At 42.6% G+C, this 24,336-nt stretch overlaps 1 protein-coding gene across 3 annotated transcripts in view; it reads right to left on the bottom strand.

The window, feature by feature from the left end:
- Positions 1-24,336, bottom strand: part of CSGALNACT1 (chondroitin sulfate N-acetylgalactosaminyltransferase 1) — a 344,475-nt gene that overhangs the window by 91,996 nt on the left and 228,143 nt on the right. For all 3 annotated transcript variants that reach the window (XM_044912838.1, XM_021681599.1, XM_021681600.1), the window contains one exon: positions 18,009-18,932. In XM_044912838.1, coding sequence (XP_044768773.1) covers positions 18,009-18,636 — 628 coding nt within the window. In that variant the 5' untranslated portion in view covers positions 18,637-18,932. The remainder of the gene's footprint in view (positions 1-18,008; positions 18,933-24,336) is intronic.

Here is a 24,336-nt window from a genome sequence, read left to right as displayed (position 1 = left end):
CCAAATTTCTATCTGTGTCTAGGCTCTTTTTTTTTTTATTCTTTTTTTTTTTTTAAAGATTTTTATATTTATTTGAGAGAGAGAGAATGAGAGACAGCATGAGAGGGAGGAGGGTCAGAGGGAGAAGCAGACTCCCCGCCAAGCAGGGAGCCCGATCGGGACTCGATCCCGGGACTCCAGGATCATGACCTGAGCCGAAGGCAGTCGCTTAACCAACTGAGCCACCCAGGCGCCCCCTGTGTCTAGGCTCTTGAATGCTGTGCCATGTACCCTGCTTGGGCTGGCCCACCAACTAGGGCTAAGCCTTGCCTGTGTCGGCCTGAGGCCCCTGTCTGACTTGGTTTTGCCCTAAAGGCTTTCATGATAATGGCATCTTCCACTTCAACATCAGCTGGAAGCCCAGCTGTGTTTTGGTCTGGCCGTTCCATCCTCTCAATCCAGCTCCTGGGCCCCCCTCCCTGCTGAAAGGCACCCACCCAGCGATGTTGTACATGCTTTCACTTAGTACATTTCAATGCTCAGCCTCAAACCAACGGTAACATGTTTGGAAGACTACTGACAAATTGGAAATTCATTTGTAAGACAATCAGTTGACAGAGGTTTTTCATATTTCTGCCTCTGGAATGAATCTTATAGTAAAACTGAGATTTGGGTCTTCCTTCCATCAGCCTCCGCCCCACCTCCCCTGCCCAGTGCCTGCCCATATTTGTGTCTTATATAAGAAGGATATAATTTAGCACTTACATATAAGAGATAGGACATCAATAAATACTACAGCTGCCTTAAATCTTTTTTTGAAAAAGCCATGGTAAAAATAAATATGATCATAGTAGCTTATTCATCAAACACTCTTGAGAAATGTCTATAGAAAAGCCTAGGATTCTATGGTTAAGCCTCAAGAATTGCCTTCTCCTGGGAGTACTGAGCATTCCTCCTACCCTCCTATCCCCCTGCAGCAGCCTCAGTCCAGGAACCCTCATACCCTCAGCTAATTTTAGAGCCTTCTCATTAGTCAATCAGCCTTCACTTTTTTTTTTTTTGAGGACACAGAAAGTGTTATATTTATTTTTATTTACTTATAAGTGGCTTTATTGAAATATGGTTCACATGCCAAACAATGCACCATTTAAAGTATCCATGTCAACTTTTTTACTATATTCACAGAGTTGTGCATCCACCACCACAATCTAATTTTAGAGCATTTCATCTCCCTAAAAAAGAAACCCTGTACCTCCTGGAAGGCACTCCTCATCCCCACCCACCCAGAGTCCTCGGCAACCAACACTCTACTTTCTGTCTCTATAGATTTACCTGCTCTGGACATTTCATATAAATTGGATTATACAATATGTCATCTTTTGCATCTGCATTCTTTCACTTAACATGCTTTCAAGGGACATCCATGTTGTAGCATGTATCAGGACTTCATTTCATTCTATGGAGAATACTTTACTGTCGTATGGATAGTCCTATTTTGTTTATCAATCTATTCACTGATGGACATTTGGGTTGTTTCTACCATTTGGCTACTATGAACATTTATGTACAACTTTTTGTGTGAATGTAAGTTCTCATTTCTCTTGGATCTATAACTAGGAGTAGAATTGTTGGGTTTATAGTAACTCTATGTTTAACATTTTAAGGAACTACCAAACTATTTTCCAGACTTGCATCTACTCTTAACCCACTCAAATATATCCTCCATCATGCTATCATGACACAGCCAAAAAATAAATGTACACACAATTTAAAAGCCAATAGTGCCATATGCCCTGTGGGGTAAAATATAAACCCTCAGTGTAGAAAAGTCTTGATAATTGTGGCCCTGCCTAATTCTTCAGTGTTGTCTTCTCGCCACGACTTCTCCTACCACCCAGACCTATCATGCTTCTGCTTAACTCTCCAGCATTATCTGATTCCCTGAATCCACCAATCTTTATTTGCTTCCATGTTTTGCCCACATTACTCCTGCTGCCTAAAATTCTTTCCTCCCTACAGCCCATACACACCCTTGGTCTGAGCTGATTCTTACTCATCTTTCAAAACCCTGTTTAAGGGTAGCCTTCCCTTTGATGCCTTCTGACCATGCTAATTTCCTCTCCCCCGTATCACTTGTTTAAGATGTGACTCTGCTGACGTCATCTGGGGCTTTTGAGGGTCCAGGGACTCTGTGTGTAACTCTGTCTATCCACAGCACTAACAATGTCTCGTGCGTAGGGCATAACCAATGAATGAAAAGACCACTGAATAGCCAAGTCTTTAAAAATCTCAAAGCATAAATCCACTGTCTCCCATTACCCATCTGTTCCTACATTTAACAAGCTATGAAGTTTTAAGTAGTGCTTAACCCAATTGTCTCCTCTTGCAATTTAATTTCTTCTTGGCTCGGTTCTCTACCATCAGTATCTTCCTTACAAAAACCTTCAGATGAAGTCATCTCTCAGAATTGCATTTTCCATACCATTGATAAACCAAATGGAACCCTCCAAAGTTGGAAAGGTCACCTGTGTCCTCAGTAAAAACAGGAGGCTGAGGGCAGAAGGAGAGTCAGGTAGGATTTAGGCAAGCATTTCCACAATGGAGCCATTCTTCTTGGTGTTTCTCTCTCTCCCACCTCAGCTCCTACAGGTCCTATAATGAGAGTAAAGTCATCTGGGCAGAAGGCTTAGCAGACCTTTGACACTGAAGAAGAACGAGCCCGTATCTCTCTGTGGATATTGACTTCTGATCAGCAACCTCAATGGAAACAGATGGAGAAAGGAAAGACACTTGACAGATCCTGTCTCTTGCTTACAGTCAAAATAGTCTCATCACTGCCACCATATGCTGCCTTTTCCTGGCTAAATCTGATAGATTCTGACTTGCAGTGCAGGAAAAACACTGGCTGTCACTGGCAGCAACATTCACAATGCAAAGGAAATACATGGGATAGTCCTCTATTTATAAATAGGCTATGTTCAAAGTGTATTTGTAAGTCACTCAGAAGGCACAGAAACAATATGATCTGTTGTGGTGAAGTCCTCACACCACCCCACAAAAACCTCTATAACCCATTATGTACCTGTGGTATAGCATTTATCATGCTATATAAATCAACCCAAGCACGTAACTGTGAATATAACTTCAAAAGTTGGAACAACATTTTGAATAGGACAGATGAGGGACTGGAGATGAGGGAACTCTAAGTCACTGGTGATGGTGGGTTAGGGCACCAGCTCCAGATCAGGAGGACAGGTGCAGGGAAGGAAGGAAGCAGAGGTGATTGCCTGGGATTAAGCCCCCAGAGGAAGGATCATGACAGGATTCAGAGGTAATGAATAGCCTCCTGGGGTTTTAAAGTCTTGGCTTAGTTCCTAACTGAGGGTTTGTGTGGGGTGGAGATAAGGAGATGGGGCAGCTGGTGTCTCCGGGCCTGCAAGGGGGAGGGGAAATGCAGAAAAAAAGGTGGATATTTGAGGTGGAAACAAGATATTACCTTTTCCTTTCCCTCTACTACTCTTTTAACTCCCCCAATCCGGTTGACATAGGACTGATATCAACACTGGCATGAGGATAATAGGGATCCTAGAAAGGGAAAGGAAAACATAGATGGAAAATAACAACCCCAAATTCTGGCAATGAAGAAGACAGGGATGGTTCAACACCACCAATTTGGGGAAGTGTATTTGTAAATTATAAATTGTCACAATAAGAATAATTTTACTTCGTATGATAATACAACACTTGAGAAAAAATCCAAGTGTTCAACGCTTAAACATTAAAATTCAAATAAAGAATAGAGTTATAGTACAAGATGGGGTTTTAATTAACAATGCCATTCCTTTGATTGTTGGTCACAGAAAAGAGACCATGGAATTTGAGGTTTTCATTCAAAGTTAATCTTCTAATAATGGACTTCCAGATTTGGGATGTTACCACAGCATCCTCACTCAGTAAAATCAATATAATTAAGTTCTTTTAAACTGTTGGATTGTGTATGACGGTTGAAACTAGATTTGAGAAGAGATTATTGATTAGTAGAGAAACAGAAGTAGACAAAATAATCAATAGGTTTTAAATTATTATTTTAAGAAATGGTTTCACACTTCTGTTTCCACTCCAGGATATAATGAGCTTGAAGAAACATCACTTAAAATGAAAAAAGAGCTGACTGATTTCAAATGCAAGACTCTTGACTTAGTGGAGTGCAAAGTTCACAGAACAAAGAGCTGGCCTAAAATCTAAGAAGAGACAGGAGCCTACAGGTAGAGAAGAGACCTGAGCATTCATTTATTGGGATATATGCAACTGGACACTGGTAAGAAGTAATTAAAAGAATGATGGAGGCTAAGAGCAGGCTGGCAAAAAAAGAAAGCCCCTAGGGTTCAAAAAAGTAGAGAACTCTGTACTCTCTTGCAGACTCTTTCTCCAGAAACTTCATTAAGTACTCAAAGAAAAATCAAAGTCTTAAAGTGTTCATATGAAGCATAAACAAAGCCCAAAGTCAGTAGAAGGAAGGATATAATAAATATCAGAGTGGAAATAAGTGAAATAGAGACTAAAAAGCAATAGAAAAATCAATGAAACTGAAAGCTGGTTATTTGTAATGATAAAATTAATAAACATCTAGCCAGACTCATAAAGATAAAAAGATAGAGGGCCCAAATAAATAAAGTCAGAAATGAAAGAGAAGGTTACATGGGGCGCCTGGGTGGCTCAGTTGGTTAAGCGGCTGCCTTCGGCTCAGGTCATGATCCTGGAGTCCCGGGATCGAGTCCCGCATCGGACTCCCTGCTCGGCAGGGAGTCTGCTTCGTCCTCTGACCCTATCCCCTCTCATGTGTTCTCTCTCTCTCATTCTCTCTCAAATAAATAAATAAAATCTTAAAAAAAAAAAAGAAAGAGAAGGTTACAATTGACACCACAGAAATACAAAAGATCCTGAGAGACTACTACCAACAAATTGAAACATGCCAACAAATTGAAAAACCTAGGGAAAAAATGGATAAATTCCTAGAAACACACAACTTCCAAGACTAAATCACAAAGAAATAGAAAATCTGAATAGACCAATTACAAGTAATGAAACTGAATCAGTCATATAAAAACTCACCAGAAGTCCAGGACCAGATGGCTTCACAAATGGATTCTACCAAACATATAAAGAAGAATTAGTACCTATCCTTCTCAAATTATTCCAAAAAACTGAAGAGGAAGGAATGTTTCCAAACTCATTTTGTGAGGCCAGCAATACTCTGATTCCAAAACCAGACAAGAACATCATTAAAAAAAAAGAAGAAAATTACAAGCCAATATCCCAATGAACATAGATGCAAAAATATTCAACAAAATATTAGCAAATTCAATAATACCTTAAAAGGATCATACACCATGGTCAAGTGGGATTTAGTCCAGGGAAGATTCAATATCTGCAAATCAATCAACATGATACACCACACTAAGAAAATGAAGGATAAAAATCATATGATCATTGCAACAGCTGCAAAAAAAAAAAAAACTGACAAAATTCAAATCCACTTATGAAAAATAACTCTCAATTAAATGGGTATAAAAGGAACATACCTCAACTTAATAAAGACCATATATGACAAACCCACAGCTAACTTCATAGTCAATGGTAAAAAATGTAAAGCTTTTCCTCTAAGACTAGGAACAAGACAAAGAAAACCACTCTTACCACTTCTTTTCAACATCACATTGGAAGTCACAGCCACAGCAATTAGGCAAGAAAAACAAATAAAGGGAAAAAAGAAAAAGAAAGAAAGAAAGAAAGATTAAAGGCATCCAAATTGGAAAGGAAGAAGTAAAATTGTCACTATTTGCAGGTGACAAGATTCTTCATATAGAAAACTCTAAACACTCCACCAAAAAACTATTAGAACTAATAAATGAATTCAGCAAAATCACAGATTACAAAATTAACATACATAAATCAGTTGCATTTCTAGACATTAATAAGGAGCTTTCAGAAAGAGAAATTAAGAAAACAATCCCATTTACAATGGCATCAGAAAGAATAAAATACTTAGGAATAAATTTAACCCAGGAGGTAAAAAACCTGTACTCTGAAAATTAGATTGAAAGAAATTAAAGATGACACAAATAAATAGAAATATATTCCATATTCATAGATTGGAAGATTTAATGTTGTTAAAATGTCCATACTACCCAAAGAAATCCATTGATTCAATGCAATCTCCATCAAAATACCAATGGCATTTTTCATAGAACCAGAACAAATAATCCTAAAATCTGTATGGAACCATGAAAGACCCCAAATAGCCAAAGCAATCTTGAGAAAGAAGAACAAAGCTGGAAGTATCACATTTCCTGATTACAAACTATACTACAAACCTATAGTAATCAAAACAGTATGGTACTAGCACAAAAACAGACACATATTATCAATGGAACAGAATAGAGAACCCAGAAATATACCCACACTTATATGGTCAATTACTCTATGACAAAGGAGGCAAGAATATACAATGTGGAAAAGACAGTCTCTTCAATAAATGGTGTTGGGAAAACTGGATATCTACATGCAAAAGAATAAACCTGAACCATTATCTTACACCCTGTACAAAAATAAATTCAAAACAGATTAAAGACTTGAATGTAAAACCTGAAACCATGAAACTCCTGGAAGAAAACATAGGCAGTAAACTCTTTGACATTAGTCTTAAGCAATATTTTTTTCGACCAGTCTTCTCAGATAAGGACAACAAAAGCTAAAATAAACAAATGTGATGATATCAAACTAAAAAGGTTTTGCACAGTGCAGGAAACCATCAACAAAATGAAAGGCAACCTACTGAATGGGAGAGGATATTTGCAAATCATACATCCAATAAGAAGTAATATGCAAAATATATAAATAACTCACACAACTTAATATCAATGAACAAAAATTCTGATTAAACAATAGGCAGAGAACCTGATAGATATTTTTCCAAAGAAGACATAATAATAATAAATAAAACAAAATAAAATAAAATAAAAAAGACATACAGATAGCAAACAGGCACATGAAAAGATTTTCAGTAGCACTCATCATCAGGGAAATGGAAATCAAAACCACAATGAGATATTGCCTCACATCTGTCAGACTGGCGATTATCAAAAAAACAATAAATAAGTGTTGGCGAGGATGAGGGAAAAAGGGAACCCTTATACTCTGCTGGTAGGAACATAAATGAGTGTAGCCCCTATGGAAAACAGTATGGAGACTCCTCAAAAAATTAAAAACCAAACTGCCATATATTCTAGCAATTCTCCTTCTGAAGAAAATGAAACCACCAATCAAAGAGGTATATACACCCCCATGTTCACAGCAGCACTATTTACAGTAGCCAAAATATAGAAGCAACCTAAGTATGTATCAACAGATGAATGGATAAAGAAAATGTAGCATATAAATAGATAGATATATAGAAAGAATGAAATCTTGCTGTTTTTGACAATACGGATAGACCCAGAGGGTATTATGCTAAGTGAAATGTCAGACAGAGAAAGAGAGATAAATGCCATGTAATTTCACTTATATGTGAAGTCTAAAAAACAAAACCAATAAACAAACAAAACAGAAATATTCATTGACACAGGAAACAAACTGTTGGCTCCGAGAGTGGAGAGGGGGGCAAAATAGATGAAGGGGATTAAAAAGTATAAACTTCCAGTTATAAGATAAATAAATCACAGGGATGTAGCACACAGCATAGGGAATATAGTCAATAATATTGTAATAACTTGTATGGTGACAGATGGGGATCATTTTGTAATATATGTGCATCTGAGAAATCCAAATCAAAACCTCAATGAGATACCACCTCACACCAGTCAGAATGGCTAAAATTAACAAGTCAGGAAATGACAGATATTGACGAGGATGAGCAGAAAGGGGAACCTTCCTATATTGTTGGTGGGAATGCAAGCTGGTGCAGCCACTCTGGAAAACAGTATGGAGGTTCCTCAAAAAGTTAAAAATAGAGCTACCCTACAACCCAGCAATTGCACTACTGGGTATTTACTCCAAAGATACAAATGTAGTGATCCGAAGGGGTACGTCCACCCCAATGTTTATAGCAGCAATGTCCACAACAGCCAAACTACGGAAAGAGCCAAGATGTCCATCGACAGATGAATGGATAAAGAAGAGGTGGTATATATATACAATGGAATATTATGCAGCCATCAAAAGGAATGACATCTTGCCATTTGCAGTGACATGGATGGAACTAGAGGGTATTATGCTAAGTGAAGTAAGTCAATCAGAGAAAGACAAGTATCATATGATCTCACTGATATGAGGAATTCTTAATCTCAGGAAACAAACTGAGGGTTGCTGGAGTGGAGGGGGGTGGGAGGGATGGGGTGGCTGGGTGATAGACATTGGGGAGGGTATGTGCTATGGTGAGCACTGTGAATTGTGTAAGACTGTTGAATCACAGACCTGTACCCCTGAAACAAATAACACATTATTTGTTAAAAAAGAAGAAGAAGAAGAAGAAGAAGATAGTAGGAAGGGAAAAAATGAAGGGGGGGAATCGTAGGGGGAGATGAACCATGAGAGATTATGGACTCTGAGAAACAGAGGGTTTTAGAGGGGAGGGGGTGGCGGGATGGGTTAGCCTGGTGATGGGCATTAAAGAGGGCACGTACTGCATGGAGCACTGGGTGTTATACGAAAACAATGAATCACGGATCACTACATCAAAAACTAATGATGTAATGTATGGTGATTAACATAACATAATAAAATAAAATTTAAATATATATATACGTGCACCTGAAACTAATAGGATAGTGTATGTCAATTATACTTCCAATTTTTAAAAAGAAAAAGAAAAAGAGAAAGAAAGAAAATAGCTATAGGGTGCAGACCAGAGGAGAGGACAACCACCATGTAGGAGGGGGCAAGAAATTCCTCCTGTCTCAGTCTCTCCTGCCTCCTCTTCTTGAAACGCAAAGCTTAGGCAAAGAACATTCTCACCCTCAAGGAACTGGTGAAACTCACTGCAACTATGGGAAGGGAGAAGTAAAAAAGCCTTATTCCTGGAGGTGGATCAGGAGATCACCCCGAGACCTAGTGACACGGTGCCTGTGTAAGACTGAGATTTAGTCAGAACACCAGGGACTTTGTCACCTTCCTGCAGGCCAAAGCCAACAAGCCTGAATAACAAGTAACAGAACAGCTGGGAGGGACAGGAGAGAAGTACCAGAAGACCTTCTCTGAGGTGAGCAGGGAAGACCTAAATTGTAGGGCTGAGCAGAGGATGCTCAGGCAAAACAACCTCCACTCTAAACACAAGGTATCACAAGAGGAATTTGAAGGCTGTGGTGCTCTGAGGGTAACCAGAGCAACAACAAGCCTCAAACCCAGCCCCACTGCTGACTAGATGAACCCCCCCCACACACACACACGCACACACTAAAGACCTAGGAGAAGGAGAAGTGGGCCATCTCCAGGGATAAACACCACCTCAGTCTCTGCTAGCTACACAAGATATCTGGCTTCCAACAAGTTATGAGGCAGGAAAAAATCCAAGACACAAAGCAATCATCAGAACCAGACCCAGATAGGACATAGATGCTGGAAGCATCTGACAAGGAATTTAAAATAGCTATGATCAATATGTTAAAGGCTCTAGCAGAAAAAGTGGACAACTTGGGCAATCAGGTAATTCCAGCAGGGAGATGGAAGCTGTAAGAATCAAATGGAAACGTAGAAATTTAAAAATACAGTAATAGAGATAAAGAATGCCCTGGATGGTGGGCTCATGAGTAACCCTCTCTCTGCTAAGGGAAGAATCAGTTAACTGGAGGTGGATCACTAAAAGTTACCCAAACTGAAACACAAAGAGTAAAGAAGTGAAAACAAAGAAACAGAACATCCAAGAGCTGTGAGGCCCTGTCAAGCAGTGTGACATACACATAATTGGAATTCCAGAAGAACAGAGAAGGAATGGAGCGAAGAGATAGTTGAAGAAATACTGGCTCAGAATATCCCAAAATGAATGACAGACACCAAACCACAGGTCTACGAAACTCAGAGAACACCAAGTAGGAGAAATACAAAAACAAAACAAAACAAAACCTGGGAATAATTTAGCTAATAGTTCTCTACCAATGTTATCTACCTCATTTTGATAATTGTACCATGGTCATATAAAATGTTGACATCAGGGGAAGCTGGGAAAAGGGTATATACAGGAACTCTGTGCTACTTTTGCAACTCTTCAGTAATTCTAAAATATTTCAAAATAAAAAGGTTTTGAAAATGGCTTTACTGTTAGGTACTACATTGAGAATGTACTAGTAATGCCTAGAACAGAAAATGAAAATAACTTTCTAAAGTATTCTCCACACTTATCTCTCATCTCTAGCATTTGTGTTCTTGAGTTTGGAATTTTATTTAGCGTTTGTTTTGCTTTTACTTATTTATTTAAAAAATTTTGGGAGGGTAACGTCCCCCTTTTTTTTTTTTGAAGTATAATAGACCCAAAATGTTATGTTAGTTTCAGGTGTACAACACAGTGATTTGACAAGTCTATAAATTATGCTATGCTCATTAAGTGTAGCTACCATCTGTCACCATACAATGCTATTAAAATACCATTGACTATATTCCCTATGCTGTACCTTTCATCCTCATGACTTATTCATTCCATAACTGGAAGCCTGCACCTTCCACTTCCCTTTACCCATTTCCCCGCCTCCCCCACAACCTCCCCTCTGGCAAGCACCAGTTTGTTTGAATTTGGAGTTTAAATCAGATCTGAGGTGTGTCCAAGGAACCCAAGTAGTATTTACAGTATTAGTTCTATCAAAAATATCCTCTAATCCAAACACCTAATTTATAATGGAAATTTAAGAGCAGAGCAGATTTGTAAGGTGAGTATTGAGCATATCTAGGATTTCATTTTTTTAAAGATTTTATTTATTTATTTATTTATTTATTTATTTATTTATTTATTTATCTTTTTGAGAGAACGAGTGAGAGGAGGGGCAGAGGGAGAAGCAGACTCCCCGCAGAGCAAGGAGCCCTTGTAAGACTCGATCCCAGGACCCTGAGATCACGCCCTGAGCAGAAGGCAGACGCTTAACCCACTGAGCCATCCAGGTGCCCTGCATACTTAGGATTTTCAATACACTTTTATTCCAAAAGGTTTAAGCAATTTCTTTGATACATACTAATTGTGCAGTGTCTACAACTCATCGGGAGCTGAAAGCTGGGTGGGGCATGGTCCGGGAGCACACTGCACAGAAGGGGCGAGGAGAGTCAGGAAGCCAGGCTCCCTCTTGTGCACGCCGCGGACCTCGGGGGAGTCAGACTTTAAGGCTCCTGCCGCTGGCAGTCGCTCTGTAGGCTGCAGCTGTTGCTAGATGTTGTCAGTAGAGACAGGCTGAGTCTAAAGGAAGAGCTATAAAACCGGATGGAGAAAGCACCATACAGTCTGCCACGTTGGGCAGAACGAGCAGGAGCTTCAGCTGGAAGACTGGGAACAGGTTTCAGAGAAGAACATCGTACAGAATATAGGACCCTTGGTGGAGAGGTTGGGAGCCAGGGTCTTCCTGGCGAAGGAACATGCACAGGGAAGGAGTGTGAGGGCAGGCACAAGAGGACAGGGATGCAGTGGCAGGATGGGAAGGGCAGGAGGAAGCAGGAGGAAATGAAGTTGAAAAAATAAGCTGGGATTAGATCGCAGAGTCCTCCAGGATTACCTAGGTAAGGCAATATGTTTTGGAGACAATAATAAAAAGGTAAGGGGCACTGGGTGGCTCAGTCAATTAAGTATCTGACTCTTGATTTCAGCTCAGGTCATGATCTTGGGGACCGAGGATCAAGCCCTACATCAGGCTCCCTGCTCTGCAGGGAGTCTGCTGGAGATTCTCTCTCCCTCTCCCTCTGCACCTTGCCCCTGCTCACTCACTCTCCCTCTCTCAAATAAATAAATCTTAAAAAAAAAAAAAAAGTAAACCCGGTCTTTTAAAGAATGGACAAGCATGGCAAACAGCTCCTCAACAGCTTTCAACTAGCTGTTTTGAATTCAATATTCACTCCTCTTTCAAACCTCTTTCCATAAAGTTGTAATGATTCTGAGAAGAAACGCATGTCTGAGCAGTTTAAATAAAGCTCTTTGTGCTAAAGGCTCCTAGACGCTGTCAGTTCTGCCCTGTTAGGTGAAGGATTTGTCTTTGGCAGCCTCTTCCTATGTCTCCGTCTGCTTGTCTCCCCCAGGAGCTCATGTATTTCCTTCTCCTCCTATTAAAACTTCTTCCCAATCTTATACAACTCACTAGTGTAGGACCTCCCCCAAGGGTGTCTGCACACCTTGGACATGTTTTTAAAAGATTTCCCCACCTCATTCTGGGGCCAGAGGAGCTTGTGTATTGGGTCAGAGACCATCAGAGGTGAGATGCGGCACGTGGGGAGCCAAGATTGAAAGCACTAGATTCCTGCCTGGTCCTAACACCTACCAGACGAGTGACCTTGATGTGAGACAGAGATAATGAGCATGTCTACCTGTCTGGTTAAAGAGGGGATTAAATAAACCAGAGTGTGGGAACTGTCAGAAATAGTGCCCAGTGCACAGACATAAGAACAGCTGGGACAAACCATGGCAGTCCCCATCTCTGACCACAGGGACCTCCAAGATGCTGAATTGTTTGAGCACTTGGGAACCACCTCAAGCAAAAGGAGGAGGAGGGCTATCTGGGGCCCAAGAGCTGAGCTCACTGCCTCCTGGGAAGGATGGACCTTCTAACTCCAGATCCAGATGATTCCTGTTGAGCTAAACTGCTATGCCCAGCCCTCAGGGCCCGTGTGAAGTCCACTTCTAGTGACTCTCAGATCCCGCATGATGACCAGGCTGGTCTCCACGCTAAGCCTATACCCCAATCCTATGCTGGAGTCAGTTGGCTTTCTGGTACCCCTCCCCTTGCTGCCTCATTCCGTCTCCGGTAACCCTTTCTCAGCTTTAGAGACCAGTTCAGATCCAGCCTCCTCTGGATCCTCCCTGACCATCTGGCTTACACCCAGCCACCAATTCTGAAGCCCCAGGCACGAAGAGTACCCCTCACTGAACCTCAGTCACTCAGATTTATGTTTCCCCATGTACATAATCAGGTCCTTCAAGCCTGAACCTAGCTTTAGCCTCCTTTCCCAGCCCCCAAAACAGCTGAGGACATCCTGCACAAAAAAAAACAGGTGTCCTAGCCATGCATGTTGATTATGCATTGGTGCAAGACCTCACTCACGACTCTAAGAGGGGATAAATTAAGGGTCTGGTTAAAAAACTACAGACCCTTTCTGTAAACACCACTTCCTTCTGGAAAGGAGCTGAGCAGACCGAAGTCTGAGCAACAGCCCTGGCCATACATTCCCATGAAGGGGCTCCTTGCCTGGGTCTCCCCCTCCCCCCCACTCACACATCCTTCCACTTGGTATGAGGCCCCAGTTCAGACTCTCTCTCCATTGAACCTTTGCTACCTGCTCCCGCTAAAGCCAAGTTCATCCATCCTGGACATGCCCCACCGTCACAAGTGCTCTTGTAGCCTGTTCTTAACAGGAAACAAGGCAGGAGAACAGTGACAGCCTCACTTTTTTAAAAAAAATCCCCTGGGAACAAAATTGCTTTGCACAAGCACAAGGAAAATACACCAGAAAGTGAGATTTACCAGCTTCTGCAGTTTTGTAACAAAATACCCTGTACACATAGGATATATGTCAAACACAGGTTCCATTTATCTCAGCACACCAAAGGTCAACAGAGCCGACCCTCGGCAAAAGCGCCAGACTGCACAGCTCACCCCCTCATTCTGCCCCCCTTTCTTCACCTTTCTCTCCTGTCCTCTCAGCCTTGCAGGTGGGTTGCTACCTAGTTTGTAGGGCTCCGTGCAAAATGAAAACGTAAGGTCCCGTTTCAAAATTATTAAGAATTTCAAACTCTTCTAGACTGCAGAGCATTTACTCTAGCATGGGGCTCTTCCACTTGTCCTGGTGGAGGGCTGGAGTCCTGCCCACTTGCCGAATCCTAAGCTGGGCCACCTTCTCTCCCACCATCACCACAGGGAGAATTCCCTCTTCAAAGTGTAGCCTCAAACCATTTATGTGCACTTAAGCCTTTTATCTCTGATTTCAAAATAAAAAGCATTTCTCCCTCCTTAAAGGACATTAAGGCATCAGCAAACAAAGGCGGAGATCTGAGGTAGGAAGTGGGATAGAAGGGACAGGGACCCCAATATCCCGTCGGCCTACTCAGAACTTAGAAGTGAGCCAACAAGGTCGCTCCAGCTCACAGTAGGTGAGAGACAGTCAGAAAGGCTGTCCTGAGCTCGAACGCCCTCACTGCCCTGAAGATGCTGGCTGAGAACCAAGGCCCAACTCAGGACCTGAAGTCCTGAGGCTTTCCCGCCTGCCAACACCTCTCCCCACACCCCAAAACAGGTTAGACCCACCCACTGTGCAGAATCCCCCTCCCACGCCCACCACAGCTCTCCCCTATTTCTGCATCATGATCCCCAGAAATGGCCAGAATTGCATCCAAACGCCTGCCTTCCCTTTTCTACCCCCAGTCACAAAGTTGCTGACAAAGAAGCCTATCACCGAAATGCGTGCTGAGCAAAGAGCCCGCTGCCTGTCCTCACCGCCCCAAGCCCCTTGCTCCCAATGTACCCAGGACCTGGAAATGGATTTGACTTGTCCAAAACAGCTTTAGCAAAAGGGTCACACGGTGTACCCTTAGAGGTCACAGTGAGACACAAACAATGGAAATCAAAAACTCTATCTTCACTCCTTGCCTTAGCTTTCTTTCCCAGAAAGCACGGGGTTTTGGTCATTGAGCACAGAAGGTCAGTATTTATGGTAGAAAAGCTACTAAGGTTTTATAATGATTTCCATGCCCCTGGCTTTAAATGCATCTCAGGGTGCCCTCAAAGCCTTCAATTCCTCATGGATCATGGTTTGGCTCCCCGCCGCCCCCAAACCCACTGTTAGTATCTGACCCACTCGGGCCACCACTAAGCTGCAGAAGCTGGAGGAGGGCAGCAGAGGCGCAACCCCATGGAGAGAGTAGACACAAACGCCTCGTGCAGATTCATATTCTCAGATGCTTGGATTGTAAAAGGGGAATGGTTTGGAAGGCTAAATTGTTTTATGAAACCATGTCAAATTTATGTCCAAGAGTCTACTGAAAAATAGGAAACCAAAGCCAGAAGTTATGCCACTCAAAGTTAAATACCGAAGGAATAGCTAAACCACAAACATAAAGATTTTCTGTTCACTTGAGGAGATAAACATTTAGGCATCCTAAGGCACAGGATTTGATCACATTTTTCTACTTTAACTTCTTTTCCCAGATAGTTGTTAAAAAAAAAAAAATCATGCTCTTATGTAAGAAGCCAACGCAAAAATCGATGCCAACAAAACATGGAGGAAAGGGAAGAGGGAGCCACATGCCGTTCCCTCTGTTTCAGAGACAGAAAATAATTACATCAATATAGATAACAGATCGTCGTCACTGTGGTGTTCTCCCTCTGCAAGCTTCACACCGCCCTAGGAAGTGGCCACAGTCAGTCCACACGTGATAATCTACCTGAATTCCTCCTTTTATAGAGGAAGATCCCAAAGGGCTGGTGGCATATCCTGGTCACCCAGCAGAGTGGGTGGCAGAGTACTCTTCAGGGACGGTCGCTTGGCAAAGTTAAGAAGAAAAGAAGTTGAAGCCGTGCTTTGCGTTTTCTAGAGGGCTGGGGTGGGTAGGGACTGGGGGGACATTAAGTCAAGTCTGTAAGGACAGATGAGGAAACCAAGTCTCAATGGGGCTTAAGGGTCTTGGTCAAAGTCACACAGCTCCCCGTGCTCATGTCATCATGCCACCTGTCTCACAGTCAGCTTTAAGCTTTGCATAACTATTGTCATCTGGAAGCATTCCATGTGCTTTTATTATTATTTCTTGAAACACAAAGAATCCCCATACTCATTCTGGGTTCAGCAAATCTGTTGTCATCCTAGGTAAACAGCTGACTAGACTTTCATCAAATCTGGAAGACATGTGTGGACGGATCTGCCTTCCAACAGAGGCTGTGTGCCACACACGGAAGCAACACTGGGTAGCTAGGAGAACAGCGGCTCTGACAGAAAGTCAGCCATATCTCAGAGCAAAGAAACTCAAGCACCAAAGGCCTGTGTCACTGCTGAGTGAGAACAGGCCTTGCGTATTAAGATACTGTACGCAGAAAAGTAGACAGAGGTTTCAAATACGAATGCAGATGAAAAATCACAAGGGCAAACATTCCAAATTGCAGGCATTGATTTGTAATCAAGGTCTTTTGAACCTGCTTTGTGTGGGGGCAGTTCCTGTAGCATATCCAGGGCGGGTGGCAACCAGGATTCGTTTTTTAAGGATGTTTAATGGCTTTCCCGGGGGGGTCAGCTAGTAAGGTACTATATGCGGAAAGGTTTCATAAACTCCAAAGCACGATAAAATGTGATGCCACAACATCATGATATTTCGAACTCTTACTAACCATGTGCTTTATACTTGCTAGCTGCCCAATGTGCTAGGCATCTTTAATACCTCATATAAATGAGGAACAACAACAACAACAACAAATCCTGACAACCAAAAGCTTGATCCTGTAAAAGATTTCTTAACCTGGCTCGAGGTATATGAAAAATAATTCTCTACCAAAATTGCACAGATATATGGTTCACATATAAAGTGGAAAAAAATCATAAGATGGGGAAGTGTCCAAAGAGAAGAGGCATAAATAGCAGCAACAGGCTTTTCGATATGACTAAAGAGAGTCCGTCTTGCCTGTAGGCTGATGAGAGGGCGGTTATATAACCGAAGTTGGGAGTAGGGTGACAAGGAGGCAGCCACACGTCTGGGAAGTTGAAGTAGATTCTCTCCAGAAACAGGCGGAAGAGCTGGCTGACCTTGAAAGTTAATTCCTCTCCCAACTTATTAGTTGATTTTTGCCCCAGTAACAAGGGAAAAGCCAGTAAGAAGATACTAATGAATCTTCCAAGAAACGAGACAAGGCCGCTTTCTTCTAAAATTAGACACAAACACAGACTAATAGTAGGCTGCTCTGTGCCCATGAAAAAAGCTGAGCCGTTCATCTCACTAGTGTTCATGCGCTCTGGGGTGGTCTGTACAATATAACCTAGTGGTTAAGGATGAGGACTCTGGAATCAGACTTCCCAGGTTCAAATCCTGGCTCTGTCACTTGCTGACTGAGCAATCTTAGGTGATTTACTTAATTAACCTAAACCTCGTTTTCCTAATCCTCCTAATAGGGTCGTTAAGGAGAAAAAGTGAATCACTAAGTAGAAAGTTCCTCAAAGAGTGTCTGGCAAATGGTAAGTGCTGTAGACCACATGTTTACAATCACTCTCCTGTTCATGGGCCTGGTAACAAGGCCCGATCTCTAGAAGAAGGGCCCAAGGAAGAGATCCATTAAAACTGCCTATCGGGGCGCCTGGGAGGCTCAGTCGGTTGGGGGTCTGCCTTCGGCTCAGGTCATGATCCCAGGGTCCTGGGGTCAAGCCCCACATCGGGCTTCCTGCTCAGCGGAGAGCCTGCTTCTCCCTCTCCCTCTGCAGCCTCTCTGCCTACCTGGACTCTCTATCTCTCTGTCAAATAAATAAATAAAATATTAAAAAAAAAAATGCCTATCATCCTCGATTTGAGTTTCAATGTTTTTTGTTTATGTTTTGTTTTATTTCTTTTTTTAATGAAAGCAAGAACTTCTGCCTTCCTCTGCCAGGGAGCAATGAACCCTGTCCCCTCAGTAAGTGTGATTTTCATGAGAAAGTAAGTAGAAAGGGTATTTCTGAGAAATAAAAATCCATGCTATATACCCTTGCTGTCGCTCACATGACACTTTCTACCAGCCATGCCCAAAGCCAGCTGCCAGCCTGTTGCAACTGTGACCTGCCTGGGTGCCTGGACCCAGGTGCCCTTCCTTCCGCCTTCTACCCCAATTCACGAATTTGCCAACCTTCTATGAAATCCGACGCCGAGTACGGGCGCTGATTTGGGCTGCCCTCCACAGGGCTGTTCAGGGTCTCCAAGGCCGACTCGACAGCTTCTACCAACTCATCCCGCTTATCCTTCCTCACGGGTTTCTCTTCGGGGTGGCGAGTCAGGCCGGTCTCCAGCTGGTACACCTTCTGCAGCGTGAAACTATCGAAAGGCACGGCAGCGTACTCCGTGGCCAGCTTGACGCCGGTGTGCACCTCCGCCTTGTCCACCTGGGAGCGCAGGAAGGCCAGCAGGTCGGCCTGGGTTTTCTCGGGGGGCCCCTGCTCCAGCCCCAGGCCCGCGGCGTCGCTGGGGTGATACTGCGCGGCCTTGAGCCGCTCACTCCTCTCCTGCAGCTCCTGCTTGAGCTGCGCGATCTGCCTCTTGAGGCTGCCGATGTAGTCGCGGTGCTGCTCCTCCCACTCCTGCAGCGCCGCCTGGAAGCCCTCCTTCCCCGTGGGGCCACTGGCCCTGGGCAGCCCCAGCTGCTCCTCGTCACCTTGCGGAGTGCAGGCCAACATGTAGAGGACGGAGACGGCGCAGCAGAGGAACACGAGCAAAACCACCACCCGGGAGACCCACGCAAGCAGCCCCCGGCGGAGCATCCTCACTCAGCAGTCAGCCATGCGTCCACACCCAGCCACATTCCAGAAGACCAGGGCCCCCGGAAGGGCTTCCCTGGACTAGACCGCAGGGAGCACGTGTCTGGGGCCCCCCAGGCTGCATTCATCCATTTCTTTCTACAATGGCTCTGGTCCCTTGAAGTCGACCACCACGTGGAGCAGTTTTCCTACTCGGAAAGGATGATCTAAGCAGGAGCAACCAGTTCGGTGAAACCTCCAAGCGTTCACGTTCATTCTCATCATAGCCTCCAGATGTACAGCAGACCACAAGCAGGGACCTGGGAAGAGACCAAACGGCAATACCACTTAATCAAGACGATAATACCCTTACGTTCACCGTGGCAACCAATATTCCATAGGCGTCCCATGAGGTTTACAGAAAATGCTTATGACAGGGGATTAAATACCGTTACATGTTTCTAAATCAGAACACCAATACGCATGTGCAGAGCCGTGAGCAGACAATACAAAGGATGCAGGAAAAAGATTCAAAGGAAATACGGCAAAATGTGAATTTCCTCCGAAAGCATTAATGGCGATTTCCCCGCTTCTCTACACTTTGCTCTATCTTATAAATTTTCCACAAGGGCACGTATTATGGTTAGATGGTATAGATGGTTAGAAGGGAAAAAGCAAAACTTTAATGAAGCTGAAGCTGTGGGCAGGGACTTCTCCAGCCAGGGCCTGCCCAGCAGTGGTAGATGCGGAAGGTGAGGCCTCCCTGCACTCACCTGTGTGCACTCACTCAGGGCAGGGCTGAGAGCTGACTCAGACTGGTCTTCAAATCTGATGAGGAGCGGGGGAAGCCCCTGGAGCTTCAAATATGTAAATAGTAAATGTGGATGATAACATAATAAGACAGAGTCCAGAGACAGTTGCTGCAGCTAACTCTCTAACTCTGCTTGCAGACCGGGGATGATGAGTTTACCACAGAAAGGGATGGGGTTGGGAGGACAGAGACCAGAAATACTTGTCTTGTCAGGACTCAGATCCCAGGCACGTCTCTGCTCCAGCCTCTAGAAGGAGTTCTGTGTCCTGACTGATCATCAGGAATACCCGGACAGATCACAGAGCCTTTCATTCAAATCCGTGCTCGGCACCTCAACTCCAAACCCCTTGTAACACCAGAGAAGCCAACCTAACCTGCCTCCTTCATTTGCCCCACGTTCCCCTCCTTCCTCCTCCACCCATTATGGACACCTCAGAGAACACTCCTTCAGTATTCTCCCTTCCCCCTCAATCCCCTTTCCTTGTATCCCCCTACCCTTCTGAGCCAGAAAACAGAAAGAAATAACGATAAATGAAAAATAGAGCAAATAAAATTTCTTGCTTAGGGAGATTTTTTTATAAAATCTTCCTAGCTGCATCTTTTTTTATATAACTTCTCTTAAAAGCAAGCTCCCCGAGGATACCATGTCCTGACCATTTTATAAAAATTTGACATTTTAAATAATTCCCACAATAACTAAATTACTCTTTACAGAGTCTTCATCCAACCAAGAAAATCCAGATTCTGGGTCAATGGTCATCTCATTTACTGGTGGTCTGTCCCATTTACTGACTGGAAGAGGACTCCTGTCAATTAGCAACTTCAGGACCTCTAGGAGAAGAAAGAGGTGCTCCTTCTAGCATTCTCTCTATGCTGAAAATATAATCAACAATAATGGGCTCACTGACTTTATCTGATATGCACCTGCTATGTCTAATGCACACTGAGAGAGATCCTCTTCTATTACCCTGGTGATGTGCCTCTTACAGATACCATTATATTACCAAAATTGTTTATTTCTCAATTGTCCTTAAAAATTCAATTCCAATATTCCCCTTGGCCCAAGGAGTCTCTCTGCTATAATGTAGAACAATACACAGTTATTAGCGCTAAGTTTAAAGTGCATGTTTAGCTCTGGAAGCCTGTTCTGTCTGATGAAAATCTTGGGATTTAATGAGAGACGATGGACTCTGAAAAACAAACAGGGTTCTAGAGGGGAGGGGGTGAGAGGATGGGTTAGCCTGGTGGTGGGTACTGAGGAGGGCACGTTCTGCATGGAGCACTGGGTGTTATGCACAAACAATGAATCATGGAACACTTCATCTAAAACTAATGATGTAATGTATGGGGATTAACATAAGAATAAAAAAAAAATTAAAAAAAAAAAAAGAAAATCTTGGGATTTGTATAATTACTATAATTCTGTGATTAAAAACATCTCAGCTTTGGTATTCAGGCACCTTGCTGTTTTTAATGAAATCTCTCAGATGAACTCATTATATCCAAGTATTAAATTACCAGTGAAAACATGTTATCATGTTATTCTACTATTTTAAAGACTTTTACTTTAAATGGGTTGTCATTAAAGGCAAAATAAGCAAATCAAAAAACAAAAATGGAACATTCAACATTACTTATTGTGCCACAGAAACAAAGGGTGTGATCTAATTGTTATATCTGGAATAACTGTTATATATGCATAATAAATTGAAATCACATTGTTTAACGAAGCAATATATTAAAGCTATGGATGGCTAAAGAAATTTAGAACTGTACAGTAATGACTTTGTTCTGTTCCGTAAGTCTCTTCAACATCTAGCCCGGCTTTTGCAATTCACTAGTATAAATTTCAAAGTTACTTGATATTCCATTCTTTGGGATGTAAAAGGAGAAAAAAAACAGATCTTAGGAAGAAATGACTCTTTACAAGGAATAAGAAAAAGCCATAAAAATTACAGCCAAAGAAGCAGTGATGGATTTCTCCTTTTAAAAGTCAGGAGCAGATAATATGCATCAGAAACAAAGTTCTACATTCTTTAACAGACAGAATGTTTTCTAACTATTCTAGCAATCTAATCTGTAATCAAAACAGTAACAACTGGCTAAACTGTGGAGGCTAGGAGTATGTGCTTCCTAAAGTCAGGCAGCCTATGTTTTGGCTTCTTGCTTCTATGGAGACTTTAGGGTTTTCATTTGGCAGCATAGAACATCATTCTTAAGAGCACATGTCCACAATAGCCAAACTATGGAAAGAGCCAAGATGTCCATCGACAGATGAATGGATAAAGAAGATGTGGTATATATATACAATGGAATGTTATGCGGACATCAAAAAAACCCCAAAATCTTGCCATTTGCAATGACATGGATGGAACTAGAGGGTATTATGCTAAGCGAAATAAGTCAATCAGAGAAAGACATGTATCATATGATTTCACTGATATGAGGAGTTCTTAATCTCAGGAAACAAACAGGGTTGCTGGAGTGGTGAGGGTGGGAGGGATGGGGTGGCTGGGTGATGGACATTGGGGAGGGTATGTGCTATAGCGAGCGCTGTGAATTGTGTAAGACTGTTGAATCACAGATCTGTACCTCTGAAACAAATAATACATTATATGTTTAAAAAAAAAAAAGAAGAAGATAGTAGGAAGGGAAAAATGAAGGGGGGCGGAAATCGTAGGGCGAGACGAACCACGAGAGACGATGGACTCTGAGAAACAAACTGAGGGTTCTAGAGGGGAGGGGGGTGGGGGGATGGGTTAGCCTGGTGATGGGTATTAAGGAGGGCACGTACTGCATGGAGCACTGGGTGTTAGACGCAAACAATGAATCATGGAACACTACATCAAAAACTAATGATGTAATGTATGGTGATTAACATAACATAATAAAATTAAATTTTAAAAAAAAAGAGCACATGTTACTTGACCAGTCAGGAAAGAACACCTCAATGAGATGTAACGAGACCAAACATCGAGCGAAACCTATAGGGAAACCAGACCAAACGCAGGGCTAAAAGACACCGTGCAATCTCTCCCTATACCTACAGAAGTGCTGGGAGAAGTAAGAGTTAACATTTACCATGTGTTTACAGACTTACAGATGGAAAGCACCATGTAATTACCAAAGACTACTACAAGCTAGAGGTGACAGTGAAAATACAGCTTTATGTGATCACAGCAGCATAGTGCTACTATTTTAAAAACTTAGAAAAGGCACCCAGATTTTAGACTAGTTCAGTCTTTGGGGGTGGTTGGGAACAGGGAAGGAGTGGAGAGCAAGCTGGAGCCCTGTCAATAACCAATTTTAGAACCTTTGGGAGAAGAGAGATGCATATTCCTATTTTTTTAATTATAGAAAATCCTTGTAGTCATCAGATTTCTTGCCACTTACAATTTTAATTTTTAAAAATTTTTTTAAGATTTTTATTCTCTTAAGTAATCTCTACACCCAACATGGGGCTCGAACTCACACCCCGACATCAAGAGTCACATGCCCTACCAACTGAGCCAACCAGGCGCCCCTCTTGCCACTTACATTTCTAAATGTCCATCCTTACTAATTGCTTTCCTCAATACTTTCCTGTCCTTGGCCAACTCCCAAGGATGGCTCTGTGACACATCTTGTCCCAAACACTGGGTTTATTGATTAGAATGGAGGGACTATCCAAGCACAATGGTTCTGCTGCCATTCTTGCAATCTCTGGGCAACAAAAGCCACAGGGTAAAGGCTTCTTCATAGTCTACTATAAAGGCAAGACAATGTTGAAGAGCAATGCTTTCTAGCATCCACCCAGGTCTGAGCCCACGTAAAGCAAGGTTATCCTCCAAACTCTCAGAATGGAAAAGCATTCTCAGTGCAGACTGGTGTTCCATTATCCATGGGCCAGGATAACCCTAAGAACATTTTCCCTAGGGTCTCTAGATAGGGGGTTGTTTAAGGAATCTACAGCACTTTCTGAACACGTAAGGTAGAGAATCTGAAAGACACAGTGGGCCTCTGCCAAGGGGTCCAGCAATGGATGGGTTTCTCAGACTCTAGGTGCAAGTTGTCTGACAGCTCTGACATCCTCCTGGGACCGGGAGGCATCCAGAACATCACCCAGATCTCCAAATGACCGAGCAGTGACCTAACAGTGGGTCAGAATCACAGTCTACTCCATCTAGGATACTGTTATCACACTTAAAACAAATAGTTATTAAGCACTCACTATGTTGAATGTACTCCTGTAAGAAATTACAGGAGAAGATGAACCAAGCACAAGTTCCAGTGTCAGCATGTTTATCAGCACGCTCAAATGACTATAATATAAGCCCCCTATAGGCAAACACCATTAAAACAGATATAAAGTGTTAACGCTTACCAAATGTATGTGGAAGACAGGGGTGTTGAGACGTATAAATAAATACATTTTAAAATGACAAAAGCTTAAAATAAATGGTAGAAATCAACAACAGTTGTTAAGATAAGATAGACAAGTGGCTATGGGCATCATTTCATCTTTGAGTGGACGCTCTTAGAGGGTAAAACCAAGCCAAGCCTAAGTCTGGTTCAGAGTCCAACATTTTACCCCAAATGGGGACCGTGGAAGTTAGAAATTCTATGATTAGGACAGAAGTACCTATTCTAAGAAGTAGAAGGATGGGTGTAGGCACTTCACTCTACAGATCCCAGGGAACATTTGGGTCACGAGAGCTGTGTGCTGTGACAGAGAGCCTGCCAAGATGTGTCTATTAATGGCCACAAGATGCTCATAAATCACCAAGGATTCCAGGACACCCATGGATGCCACACCATCAGGTCGGCAGCAGGCAGAAAGGACAGTGGCTTCACGGTGAGACCAGGTCAGGCAGTTCTACACACTACAATGACAGGCCTTGTGAGCGATAAAGGAAACCATTCAAGGGGCGGCA

The sequence above is a fragment of the Neomonachus schauinslandi genome, chromosome 2 (assembly GCF_002201575.2).
Source record: "Neomonachus schauinslandi chromosome 2, ASM220157v2, whole genome shotgun sequence".
Taxonomy (NCBI): Eukaryota; Metazoa; Chordata; class Mammalia; order Carnivora; family Phocidae; genus Neomonachus; species Neomonachus schauinslandi.
The sequence above is the reverse complement of the archived record's forward strand: the minus strand, read 5'-3'. Positions and strand labels throughout refer to the sequence as shown.